Source organism: Labrus mixtus, chromosome 5, assembly GCF_963584025.1.
Source record: "Labrus mixtus chromosome 5, fLabMix1.1, whole genome shotgun sequence".
In the NCBI taxonomy this organism is placed as follows: Eukaryota; Metazoa; Chordata; class Actinopteri; order Labriformes; family Labridae; genus Labrus; species Labrus mixtus.
Window position 1 is genome coordinate 20,973,905 of NC_083616.1, and position 13,193 is coordinate 20,987,097.

The 13,193-nt window shown below is 41.6% G+C and overlaps 1 protein-coding gene across 7 annotated transcripts; it reads right to left on the reverse strand.

Moving 5' to 3' along the window:
• Window positions 1-1,181: 1,181 nt before the first annotated feature.
• On the reverse strand, window positions 1,182-12,806 carry LOC132974423 (calphotin-like). 7 transcript variants are annotated; one of them, XM_061038483.1, is made up of 13 exons: window positions 12,640-12,806; window positions 9,769-10,257; window positions 5,750-5,797; window positions 4,998-5,042; window positions 4,133-4,468; window positions 3,802-3,834; window positions 3,566-3,631; window positions 3,161-3,271; window positions 2,845-2,934; window positions 2,725-2,763; window positions 2,408-2,524; window positions 2,202-2,292; window positions 1,182-2,103 (listed from the first exon to the last, which is right to left on the reverse strand). In XM_061038483.1, exons 1-12 carry the CDS (start codon window positions 12,682-12,684, stop codon window positions 2,236-2,238), a joined length of 1,476 nt encoding a protein of 491 aa, XP_060894466.1. In that variant the 5' UTR covers window positions 12,685-12,806; the 3' UTR covers window positions 1,182-2,103; window positions 2,202-2,235. The 7 variants fall into 7 exon arrangements, with proteins under 7 accessions (XP_060894466.1, XP_060894468.1, XP_060894467.1 ...); XM_061038485.1 differs by having other exon boundaries at window positions 2,875-2,934; window positions 3,566-3,634; window positions 12,640-12,805; XM_061038484.1 differs by having other exon boundaries at window positions 2,860-2,934; window positions 3,566-3,634; window positions 12,640-12,804.
• Between the last annotated feature and the right edge of the window lie 387 nt (window positions 12,807-13,193).

Consider the following 13,193-nt stretch of genomic DNA (forward strand, 5'->3'; position numbering starts at 1 on the left):
AAAAAACATGTTTTTGGAATAATGTATTCTGGTCTAACTTAAACTATCTTTATGTTGATTTACTGATCAGTACGTTTTTACTCGTATGAATGATGAACAGTTGGATAGAATCATGTTCATTTGAAAGAAAGAAGGCTTTATAAGATAAATTTAGGAGGTTCAATAGAAGTGAATTATCTAATTATGGGCCGGGTGGCTGTGGTTCAGTTGGTAGAGTTGTCATCTCTCGATCTCCAGCTCCTGCAGCGATGTGTCCTTGGGCAAGACATTTAACCCTGCATTACTCCCGCTGCTCTGTCAGTGGCGTATGAATGGGATTAGTTAATTCTGATGGTCTCACTAAATAGCATCCTCTGCCATCAGTGTGTGAATAGGTAGGTGCGACATGTGGGTGTAAAAGCACTTTGAGTAGTCAAGACTAGAAAAGCGCTATACAAGCTCAAGTCCATTTACCATTACCAGAGTAATGTTAAAATAGTTAACTAACACTAATATTTACTGTTATGTCCTATCTCTACCTGTGTGCCTTGTAATCATTAGAAACTCCCAGAGGCTAAGCCCAGGGTTTTACACATAACCTGTTTGTTGTCAAGCAGGGGCAGGCCACTGTGGAGAAAAACAAGAGGAAGTTGGATTGTGTAAGTATTCAACCGGAAAAAGGTTAAATGGCAATCTCCTGCAACGCATGAATCTGTTCGTCCTCATCATGGTGCACGACAAGTCCACCAAACAATATTCAACCAGCTTGTTCTATTAGTGCAACTAGCTCATGATAAGTTTAGCTTGGGGATCACTGTTCATAGTCATTGAATAGATGAGTTTACTGCATGCCGTTTATATCCGCGACAGATGTACATGGGTAAGGAACGTGCAAAATGTTCCTTCAACAATTTTTCTTCCCTAGCGTAAATGTTAGACATCACTATGTTTTGGCCCTTTCTGGCAACAATAAGCAATGAAAGCAGTTTAACTTGTTGGCTAGAACAGAACTGCAGTTATACAACCACATGATTTTTTTTCTTCTTGCAGAGAATGAATAAAAAGCCAACATGTGAGTGGGGTACAAACATGCAGCAGCTTTCTATAATGTTATCTTTGTCATTTATATTGTAAACCTCATTACTGAAACATTTAAGTATTTTACAGACGAAAAAGTATAAAGTAAAACAAGCAGTCTTGCGTCATGATGAGTTACAGCTTTATTTCAAAGGTGGATCAAGTCAGTCTATCAACAGCCCTGTTCAACAGTGATACTCCATACCAGGTCAAACAACATTTCCCTTTCAGGGCACAGACTTTGAATAAGTAACTGTAGCACATCATATGGTCTATACAAAACAGTTTAAAAAAGGAGAAAGTGAGACAATAGTAACAGGGGAAAAAACAAGCCCTCAGCTCGTCCCCTCCAACTCTGTCATTCCCCAGGACTGATGGCCATGAAATTGTAAACTCTAAAGCTCCAGGATGCGTTTTAACATCTCATTAAACTTAGAAAGAATCGGCACTTATTGAGGCAGTGAGGAGAACTGGAGGACAGAGTGGAGGACAGAAATGAAGGCAAGAGGAAAGATTGCAGTTGCGTCGCTGAGTGAAAAGGGACCTGTGAGTGAAATCTTTGAGTTAAAAAAAAAAAAGGTAGGCTCAGGTATTAACTATAGCCACAACTAGTTTTTTTTTTTTACATGCAGTGAGTGTTCTCAGTGGAAGCAAAAGTTCTTGAGAGTTTGGACCTAATAAGAAATATCAGGCACTGCCGATTATCTTGATTTAGGAATCCAAATCACTCAAGCACGCCTGCGTCCACTGCCGATGCAAGTTTACTGTGCGTGCTTTTGGGGTTGAAATACAGAAAAATGAGTTGTTCGTTTTCATTTCCTCACACCAATGACAACCGTCTGTTCAGCTGCCTTTTTAGCATTTGGACATCTGGTTTGGTGTTTTGACAGGAACAAGGGCCGGAAAGGCACTTCATAGTGTGGATGTCCCTTCAATTTCCTGGCAGTTCTGTCGTAAGCCCTACAAAAAAAAAAAGAAAAAAGAAAAAAAAGTCGGCTGGCTGACTCCCTGTTAAGCTTTGGGTCATTCGGATGACCAAACGGGAATCTGAAAGAGACAAAGAAGTAGTAAGGGGCCTGCTTAGTGTTCAAGCTTTACATTTATAAAAGATGCAATCTTTAAAGGAGGGATTTTGAGAAACTTACAAAGACAAAAAAGGTCCTCCAAGCTGATTTGTATTTAGCCCTCGATGGAGACCTGTGGAACAATGTGTCCATTCAGTGATGCCTCAATCTCCTGAGCAGAAAACAGGACAAACTGTATTATAAATTGGGATATTTGTACATGTGATCTTCCTAAAGAAAAAAAGTGTTTTGAACTTTTTCCTTTGCCCTAAATTTAGTCCCCTTACCGTTGAGCCGATCTGCGTGGACTCAACAGCGAGCTGCAGCTGACAAGGCATCTCACAGATTTCTTTCTTAAACTCTTCTGTCATCACGCTGAGACACGTCTGAGCAGCGGGGGCGTCCTACAAAGGAAAGGTGGAGAGAGCGAGGGTCACGTTAACCCAAAATTCTCTTTGATTGGAGAATGAATGAAAGCAGTAAGACAAGATAACACATAATTAGTATTCTGCCTACAAATTAACAAGCTCTATACAAATCAAAACATAGTACAGCTATAGTAAGTCAGACAACAAAATGTTCTAGATAGTTGACAGTGACTCACAATGATAATTTCCTCCTCTAGGGCAGCAACAGGCTCAGGCTCAATGGGCTCAGGCTCAACGGGCTCAGGCGCAACAGGCTCAGGCTCAACGGGTTCAGGCGCAACAGGCTCAGGCTCAACAGGCTCAGGCGCAACAGGCTCAGGCTCAACGGGTTCAGGCGCAACAGGTGTCACTTCTAAAGTTTCTGATTGAGTGACTTCAATGATTTCCTAAAAAAGAAAAAGCAGAGAGGCTCCTGTTCAGAAAACTGATCACATCAGGCTTCAAAGTATTTCCTTTATTGCATAAACTAACCTTTACACTAACTCATCTTTAGACACATTGGCTCAGAGAAGCAATACGAGCGAAATATTTTGAACTTCAAAGATTTTTTTTTTGCATCTTAATTTTAATATTTCAGTGTCTAATGATTAATTCCTTCTGCGCATTTCTCACCGGCTCGACAGCAGCAGACTCAGCGATGGCAACCTCCACTGCTGAGGCTGATTCTGTGACAACAAAGTCGTCAGCCAGACTCTCAGGGATTTCCTGTGTGGCGGGAGGAGCCTGGAGAACAAGAGGAACATAAGATGAGAGAGATTTCAGGTTTTCTGCATAACACGCCACATGAGATAAGACAAAAGGGAATAGTTAGCAACATCCCAAGAGGAAAATTCCACTGAAGCCTCTGAGCTCCAGCATTCATTAGTGCACATCACAAATGTAAGAGCCAGATGGTGTATTTTAAGTCAAATTGAATATGGATAGAAATATCTGGCAACCTTATATCATGAGTCAGTTTACAGATTATTTTAATGGAATAACCCATTGATGTCTGATGCATCGAGGTTAGCTTTTTACCTCTACGACTTCAGTTACGGGGGCTTCAGCCTCTTCTACCGGAGCCTCGAGGAGGGTGACTGGCACCTGCTGACATGACAGAAATCACCCCGTTATTATTAGCTCAACTATGAAGACAATTTCTATATTATGACTAGGTATGCAAAGCTGCTAAATGTAATGAAAAGTTAAAAGTGTAATCATTTCTTTCAACCTTAATATGCATTTCTTAATGAGTGAAAGTAACTTATTCTCACCTCTGGGATTTCCACAGCTGGTGCGGGATCAACCTGATTTAAAAAAAAAAAAGAAAAGTTACCCACCTAGGCTGTCAGTATTTAAAAATAATGTAGTTCTCTTATGTTTGATATAAAAAAAAACTACAGCAACACTCTTGAATGAAAATGAACTGCTGGAGAACTTTCAAAACAACCAACAACAACTCTTCATGCCACACAAACAACAAGACGCTCACATGATCAAAGACAATAAAGAGTCGAAAGCACACTTTGTGAAGCTTTCTGTTCTTAGTAGTGAAGAGTTCAAGAGAGAAGAAAAAAGGTTTTTTTTTTTAAATCACTGTGGCACCTCTGTTATCGTTTCAGGCTCAACAGGGACCTCTGGTGCCGCTTCTTCTTCAGCCAGAACTTCTATTTCTTCAGCGTCATCCTCAGGAGGAGGTGCAAGACAGACTGCCACCTCTACAACCTCAGGAATCACCTCGATGACCTCCGTTACTGTTTCTGTGACCTCATCTGCAATAGGCTCAGCAGGTGCTTCTTCCACTGGTGCTTCTTTCTCTTCTGTCTCTACTACGGTGATCTCTTCTGTGATGGCCACTTCCACCTCGGCCTCAATGACTGCAACCTCCTCTGCCAAGGCCTCGGCCACCACTTCAGTCTCTGTCTCGCAGACAATAAGAGTCTGCACATGCAAACCAACACGGCACACGTTAAAAACACATGCAACATGCAACAAGGGGACAAATGAAAGCCTGGCAGATATATTTTCTAAACCTGATTTTAAACTTCAAGAAGTTCAGATTCCTGATTTCTTGTTTTTTACTAAGATGACTGCAAAGATTCTTATTCTGAAACAACTTAACTTAAATTGGTTGAAAGTAAAAATGCATAAATCCAAAAGACTGTGTCCTCAGCCATGTTCTGCTACATGTACTGAAAACATTACTTTTGTTAATATTTCTGATGTGCCCAGGCATTTTTTTCCCCATTATACTGTATGTTTGACAAAGTCAAATCTGCCAAGATCAGAAAACATACAGTTGCATATTTATATATCATGCTGGGCCAGCATCAGCCATTCAATATATCTGACAGGTAGGCAAGAATTTGTCAACATGATTTGATGTTCAAAAACAGGCTGGATGGACTCTAGGATGTAAAATGACATTTATATTGTAAGGCCATGCTGTGATTTGAGAAAACATTCTTACCTGTTCAGTCTCTGTGGCTATGATCGGCGTCTCCTCTGTCAGAACCTGAAGAATTAGAAGAAATAAAAACACTTAAGCAAAATGTATAACTGATGGACAGGTGAAAATTTGATCATTTAAAAAGATCTTGATTTTCTGGAACCCTAATAACTTAAAGTAATCATACGATTATCTGAAAGCACTACAGGCTGTAACTTTAGATTGTTTTGAATCATCTATTGAAAACCATTTAAGGTTACGACAATGACTGGATTTATGAGCCGTTTGCACATCCATGAAATTCAATCGGAACTTTCATAGCTTCTGTCCCGTCTTGTTTTTCCTGGAAACATTTTGAGAAGGTGAGAGAGTTGTGATGTGAGACCCGTGTCTCTCTCTTACCCATGTAAGAGAAGGGTGTGAAGCTTAACAGAAACACTTTTCTATGGAGTGGATTGTCTCTCCAGTTACTGCTGCTAGAAATGTATAAACCTGGGTGGAAACTCTAGAGTTACAAACACCAGAGTAAGTCATAAAGCATGAAACAGCTCATGCTTTATATAACTACATGGTAAGCTTGAATGGACACCAAACAATTGTACAACCAACACTGCTTTATCTACTTTGCTGAACACTTGACTACTCTTCTCAAACTGACACCTGTGAAACAATCTGCCCCTGGAATCTACCACAACTAATTACAGCATGTGTGTGTGTGTGTGTGTGTGTGTGTGTGAATATAAATGCAGGTTTGTTTGTTTTTGTTTATTTACCTCTGTCACTGCAGGGGCCTCTACTGAAACCTCAGCTTGGGGTGTGATCTGTAAAGGATACAAGAGAAAATTGTTAGGATCCATAGTGACAGAATTCCACAATTAGAAAACAAAAGATGTGCATGTTTTAATATCAAACATGAGGTGGCAGAGTACTTCTCATTAATGAGGCAGCATGGGATATCGAACTCTTAAAGACCACATTGAAAAATCTTTCCCCAAAGTCACACTGCTGCTATCATCCTGTTTTACAGGTCACACATTAGGAGGGGTACAAACAGTGATAAGAATGTGCCCACAGCAAAATGATCTTCAACAGATTACTGTGCAAACTAAACGTTAAGCAGTAATTGCTTCAGGGAGTTTAGAGTCCTAAAGAGGGAAAACGTTGCCAAAACAAGAGCGATCACAAATCCACACTGGCTGCCTACAGAAGCACAAATAATAGTTTCACCCTTATTTGTGTGTAAAGTTTAATGGGCAGGGTGGAACATTAGACATCCTACAAGGAATGTGAGAACCAATTGCATAATTACAAGTTAGTACTCCCATTTCTCACCTCCTTTTATGCAATCTGGCTCAGAGTCAAAAAACAATTACTCAGCTCCTAAAACTACCTGCATCATCAGATCCCCCCCCCCCCCCCCCCCCCCCCAAAAAAAAAGTCTGTATATTTTATTATTTTCTAGTCTAACACTTATCAAATACATTTTATATGGCAAGTAGGTCAAGAAAATTTCTATTTATGGCAGAAGTTACCCAGATTTAAGATTTCCTGGAACACTGGGCCTAAATGGCCACTGGAGGCACCAAATGTGCATCCGAGTGTGTTGAGCCAAAGTGGCATCTCAGGGAGCAGCACATAAATATTGGAAACATCACAGTCTGACAGTGAATTATTTAGAATGTCCTATACTAGGCTGTCTTAATGTAGGACAAAGCTTCTACTGCTAGCTAAGAATGGTGTATCAACCAAAGTCTATAAGAGTACAAAAGGCTCACAGAGCTCCGTGCAAATGCTCTAGTTTACACTCCATTTACTTGACCTGCTCCACCTCTTTCTATACACTTTACATCTAGGAAGTAGGGAAACCTGTCCTCAGGGAATGCAACTACTTTTGAACAAAAGCCAAGCGAGCAGAAATGCATGTATGGTTGAGAAGGGCAAATATATACTCCTGCTATAGCTTTAGGGGGAGGCAGGCTATAAGGGAGAGAAAGGAGGAGGGAGGGAAAGAGGGAGGGGTATACTATAGCTTCCTTTGCTTAACAGGGAATGACACACACCCGCACATGTTTACCAAGTACATTTAGTGTACACTCCCCCCTCCTGTGGGTCCCAGCACCAGAACACTGTGTACAAAACTGATCTATGCACAGATCCAGCTTCAACAGTCTAACTTTAAAAAATAAGAACTAACTTTAAGAAATTAAGCACAAACCTAAGCAGATCTAGAAACAGAGATACAGGTAACACATTTCTTCACTGGCCTAATAGTGTTTTTTTCTACAACAATATAAGTGCGGAGCAGTTGCTATTAAATAATATTTGCTCTCCAGTCACTGTTAGCATGCTTAGAGTGGCTTTTTATTGTTAGCAGGCTTAGACAACTGTACCCCAAGTCAGGCCTCAACAAAAAGTTTGTCATGGACTTTTAAAAAGGTTGTGGCAGCTGTCTGTAAGCTTCCAAAAAAAACCAACCGAATACCAAAGGCTTAACTACACAAATGAATACAGATACACACAGACCAGGCACATGTGCGCCCCATGTCCAAACATAGAACTCAATACCCCACCTTCTGCTTAATTCCCAGTACTCCCAGCAAAGACCCAGTGATGGGTAAACGAGTGCACGTGCTCAGAAGAGTTTGATGCAATAGGACAGGAGGAGGGAGGAGAAGGGAGGCTAGAAGAGGGGGGAGGGAGCACAGAAAGGAAATGAACAAGTTATGGATGGGGGGGGGGGGGGGGGGGGGGGTGAGGAAGGGTGAAAAGGGAGACTGAATTTACAAGGGAAAGATGGATGAGGGAGTGAAGGGTGGGGGTTGGAGTTGGGGGCAGCTGGAGCATAGACCAAGCAAGCTGGTACAAAATGTTCAGCCTGAGTGGCAGACACACCCCCCGCCACAGAAACATGAAGCACATTTAGGAAATTTGGGTGGTGGGTTTTTTCACACTCACCTGAGTCTCAGTGGTGACGCCAAGAAGCGGCGGAACCGCCTCTTTATCGCCCCAAAGCCAGCTGAACACAAGCCCCATTTGTACGTGCTCTGATTCTTCTGATCAACTTACAAGTAACTGACAGAGGGACATCCGACTCTAGTCTGACATGTGGTGGAACCTTTCTATAGCAACTTATCTATTTTCTGGAAGTCTTAATTGAGAAAAGTAAATTTTGTTTCTACTGCATGCGTTTGCAGCTATGTCCAGTGCTGACTAAATGGCAGATTTGCAAAAGGACATCTGTGTTTGTAAGCGTCTCAGCTGAATCTGGCACATCTGCAAGCAGTGAAGGAGCAGAAGAAGCAAGGCAAGAAGGGAAATGAAAGGTGGTGTGGCAGCAGGGAATGAGAGAGGGAGGGAGAGAGGGAAGAAGGGAGGGAGGGAGCGAAGGTGGGAGTAATGGACAATAGGAGGGAAGGGGGGTGGATACTGCCACTGCTCCGCAACCATACAATACTAGACACTTCATCCCTGAGAGAAATGTGGTGAGGTCCCATTTAGCCCCCAGTCATAGAGCATAACTCCTAAAAGTTAAGATAAATCAAGTACACAACTGGAGGAGATTACTTATAGGTAGAAGAGGCAAAGAGAAAAGCATGGCACTAGGTGAAAAGTCAGCCCAAATGTCCACACCACTGATTAAACCTCCCATCTTCTCTTACACCAGTCCTGGGCAGCATGCAACATATCATATATGTGACCAACATACATGTGTACCATATGTGGTAATCACTCAGTGACTGGGAGCAAAGACCACAAATGCTGGTGTGTGCACACAGATGTATGTTACATGTATGTGAGCAGCCTGTGTGCGCGTCTGCACATGGCCTGCAGGCTACTGCCTGGAACAGAACATTCTGTTCCCAAATCATGTACATGATGGATGCATGAATCATGAACAAAGACCATGTGCTAGCATTTTTAACTTGCAAGCAGAAATATAGATTTTACAATTAATAACATAATATTTTATGAGATATCCCCATTTGGTAAACAGCTCAGCATAAATGAAAGAGAGTACTTGTGTAAAGTTACAATGAAATTGCAAAAAAGTCATGCATTTGGGACAGTACGATATTTTAACCCATTCTTCAATTGACTAAATTCAAAACAACCCTATAACAGTATCAAAAAACAAACTGATAAACATCAGCATTATCATTTCAGCTAATCTATTCTAGCGGAAAAAACATTTAAAATCACAAAAATGCATCACTACATGCATTGGTTTGCTCAGACCCCCAAACATATAGACTACAATCTCTCTCCTACTTTCCCACTTTTTGCCAAATGGAACACGTTGTTCCCTCTGCTTTCCACCCCCAACCACGTGCCCCTCCCCCATGAGGAACCAACTACAGCACATATACCATTTCAACACACATCTTATCTGGCCTTCCAAAAGAGTCATTCTTACAGACATACAATTTAAGGAATTAGCAACTCAAAAAGGCCTGTTCCCTTTAAGGAGGCTACATGGTAAGCCTGTGTAGCACATCTAACCAGGAATGAACCAAGTTAATGATGTTGTCTCAAAAGGTAAAAGGCCATGGCACCAAAACTGGAAGAACCAGGCAAGTACACTTTCAGAATCTCTCCATAAACAGTGTTCAGCACCTGAACATAAGCATTCTGATCTCACAGGGTGTTTTGTTTCCAGGTCCTCATTGATTGACTTATTTGTTGGAGGACTCCACTCAGAGGCCATTTGAGATTTTACTGAACAACACAACACTTCAATGTAACCAATAAGTCTTCAGCATCCACCGCTGTTATAAAAGGAAACACTTCTTACCTCAGTGACAGGTTCTGTTTCAGGAATGATAGGTTCAGCCTCGGGTACTACTTCAGCTTCAACTATAGAGGACTCTTCTGGTGCTGGCGCAGTCTCAATTTCTGATGTCTCAACAACTGGTGCTTCTTCTGTGACCGGTGCAGGAACTTCAACCTCGACTTCTGTAGTAGTCTGTTCCACCACAACAGGCTCGGGCTCTGGTACCTTTACCTCGACTGGGACGGGCTCAACAACAGGTTCTATCACAACTGGTTCTTCTTTTGGTGTTTCAACAATGGGGACAGCAACAGGAACAGGCTCTGGGATCTTTACTGGAGCTGGTGCTGGAGCTGGTGCTGGAGCTGGTGCCGCTTTCTTTTGGACTGGTGCTGGAGCTGGTGCCGCTTTCTTTGGGACTGATGCAGGGGGAGCACTCACTGCAATAGCCGGGCCTGCTTTGGCTGGCGGGTCTGCTGCATGCTGCTCCTCGAGGGCTCTCCTCTGGGCCTGCTGCAAGAGGACAAAGACAAAAAATGATTAGAGATTATGAAATCTGCCTTGATGGGACTGTAGGAGCCACACGCTTTCTTGATTATAAATTCAAATACTGCAGTTATGACTGCTGCCAATAAGTTATTTTATGTAATACAATTAAAGGACTATATCATAAGATTAAGTTTTTAATGGAAAAATAGGAAAGACTTTTTGAGTTTTGTTGCTTTAGGTACTATAGAGACCCTTATGTTGTTATTTCAGTCTGTGGTTCATTCTAGCACCTTTCTGTCTGCAGGAATACCAGGCATGCCACCACAGCCACATGCAACGTGTTTTTTTTCCAACTCTGGACAAAACACCCTCAGGCTTTTGATAGAGGTTTTAGGAGTGTAGACTGCTGGAGGGAGGGGCTTTGTAACTGGGAGTGGGTCCAGCAAAAAAAGCTAGTTAGATAAAGGGAGCCAATTAGTTGAATAAGAATGGTCCTGACAGGTCTGGTGAAGCGGGAACGGAAACCATACGAGTCAGCAGCACCACTGGATAGCCCGAGGGCCAGACGGTTGGCCTAATCACATTATAATCAGGTTATAATCAGGTTACAATCACTCCCTGAAATGCTTTTGTTAGGCTGGCAGCAGTAAGCATTCACAGCACTGTAAGCCAACAAGGCATGTGTTGGTGTGGGACTGGATATGTCAATGTCCATCAAAAGAGTTGCCGTCAAAACAACCCCTCCCGTCGCCAACAAATACCTTGTCAACTAAAAATGTAATTTGGTTCATTAATAGAAGCCAATTGTGTTCCAAGCCAATGAGCGATTCAAGTCTGCGGGTGCTTGTTTTGCCAAAAAGAAGCACCCTACTTGATGTCTTTAAAGGTCTAGCAGATGCTGCCCTATAGCTCTGATATCTTTCAAGTAATTGGTGATAACAGCCAGCTGTAAGTAACCCTTATCTCTCCATGGCAGACAGAGAGATTGCATTGACACAATCTGGTAAAGTCCCTCCAGTCCAGCCACTACCAAATAAAGTGGGTTGGTGCCGAGAGTCAGGGGTATAATACTCACTGAGTCTCAAAAAGAGAGATGAAGTGGCTGAGAAGGAATGCAACAAATATCTAAAAGCATACCTAAAAAGTTCAAGGAGTCTGCTTCAAGAGAGCTTTGAAATTAGATTAACAGAGCGTGGTTGGGAACAATAAATTAATGGTACTGGATAGTTACTAGAGCGCAGTGTTTGGTGATGCAGTGACCTTTGCTCTCTAAGAAAATTTTGTGTGTAACTCTCACTCAGGATAGACCCCTCCTCTCATTGACACGCCCACTGCTCGTCTTTGGGCACTGAATGTTCAGAAGTAAAGTTTCGACCAGTTACCTAAAAGTAGGGGGATGGGGCAGGAATCGCACATCATCATGGTAGTTGGCTGCGGCTCAAGCAAATTAAATTATGCAATATGTGATGAGAGTCTACGAGGTATTTTTCTGGTTTAATGACAATAAAGCATATGATGCTAAATTCAAATCTGCATCGCATCATCGTCCCATTTTCTCAGGAGCGACAGCAAAACGCACGAGGTCCAATAAGTTATTTTTTCTCGTATCTTTGAGTACAGCCAGAAGCACGGGGATTGCTTACTATTGAAATCGATTACGAGTCTCTATTTCGTTGCATCTTTTTTTTGTTATCGTTGTTTTTTTGGCACAGTGTTGTTTCTTTTACGCACTGACCTTTGTGCGCTCCTCGGATTTCAGTGCGTAAAAGCAAAAGCAAGTGTGTGACTTCTGTTTTTTGTTTCATTTGTTTTGTTTTGAAAGAAATTCTTGGAACAAATTTTGCTCTGATATGTTTTGTTTTTTTGTAACCAAACTAGTAGTGTCTTAAATAATAAGATTTGTAACAAGGGTAGGTGTAATAAGCTAAAGCTTCAGCCTACGCCTTTTCGGTCAAAATGTTTTTGTTTTTTCTTGTGACCGAAATAAATGATTACTACTACTACTATTTAGAATGAATGATTTTAACTTAATTTTATTAACGCAATTTATTCAAACAATTAAAAGAAAACGTTTTTCGTTCAAATTCTCAAGTTACATTTGTGATTTCATTTCCATTTACGCTGTCGTTAAGACGCTGATCATAACATAGCAATTGTGCACCAATAGCAGGGAATTTTAATTTTAGTAGTGTTATTCTGTTGTTGTGAGAGTGGATAGGAAAAAATAAAAATAATAAAAAGGTTTTTTTGTTTTTCTTTTTAAATAGATGCATTGATATTAAAAACACTTCTCAAAAACTCTCCACATGGTATATTCTTTTGACAAATTTCGAGAGAAAATATGTCTAAATTCACTGAAATCCGCGTGTTTTGGTGAAGATGAAATGCGCGCCCGTCTCCACTTACCACCCTCCTCATGCGGCGCTTGTTCTTCTTCCTCTTGCTGGGCATTTTGGTGGTGTGCTGAAGAAAACGAGACAAACCGAAGAGAAGGAAAGAGCAAAGAGGCCGAGGGAACAAAGTGGATCTTTATAGAGCCCCTGGTCTCTCTGTTACCTTTGAACCGAACCTATGGGAGGACTGGGATGGAAGATGGGGGGCGTGGAGAGACGCACAGAGAGACACGCATGCAGGAGTCTCCCCCCGCCTAAATCACATGCACGTGCGCAATACCTTCAGTGAGATGGTTGTGTCAGAGTTGGGCTACCTATTGGCTGGATGGTGGGGGATGTTATGTAACCCCTCTATCCCCCCATGGACTCGCACAGTGACACACCCCCTTATTCTGGATCGGTTTGGAATATATTTTTTTGACTCCAGCACATGGCGACGACACCACGTGCACCCTAGCAGTTTGTTATATATTTTCTTGTCCTGTTTCTGTTTTGATCTTGTTTTACGATATTTTCTTTTTCTTTTTTTTGTAACATACAAGTCATAAAACAACCTGTTATTTCATA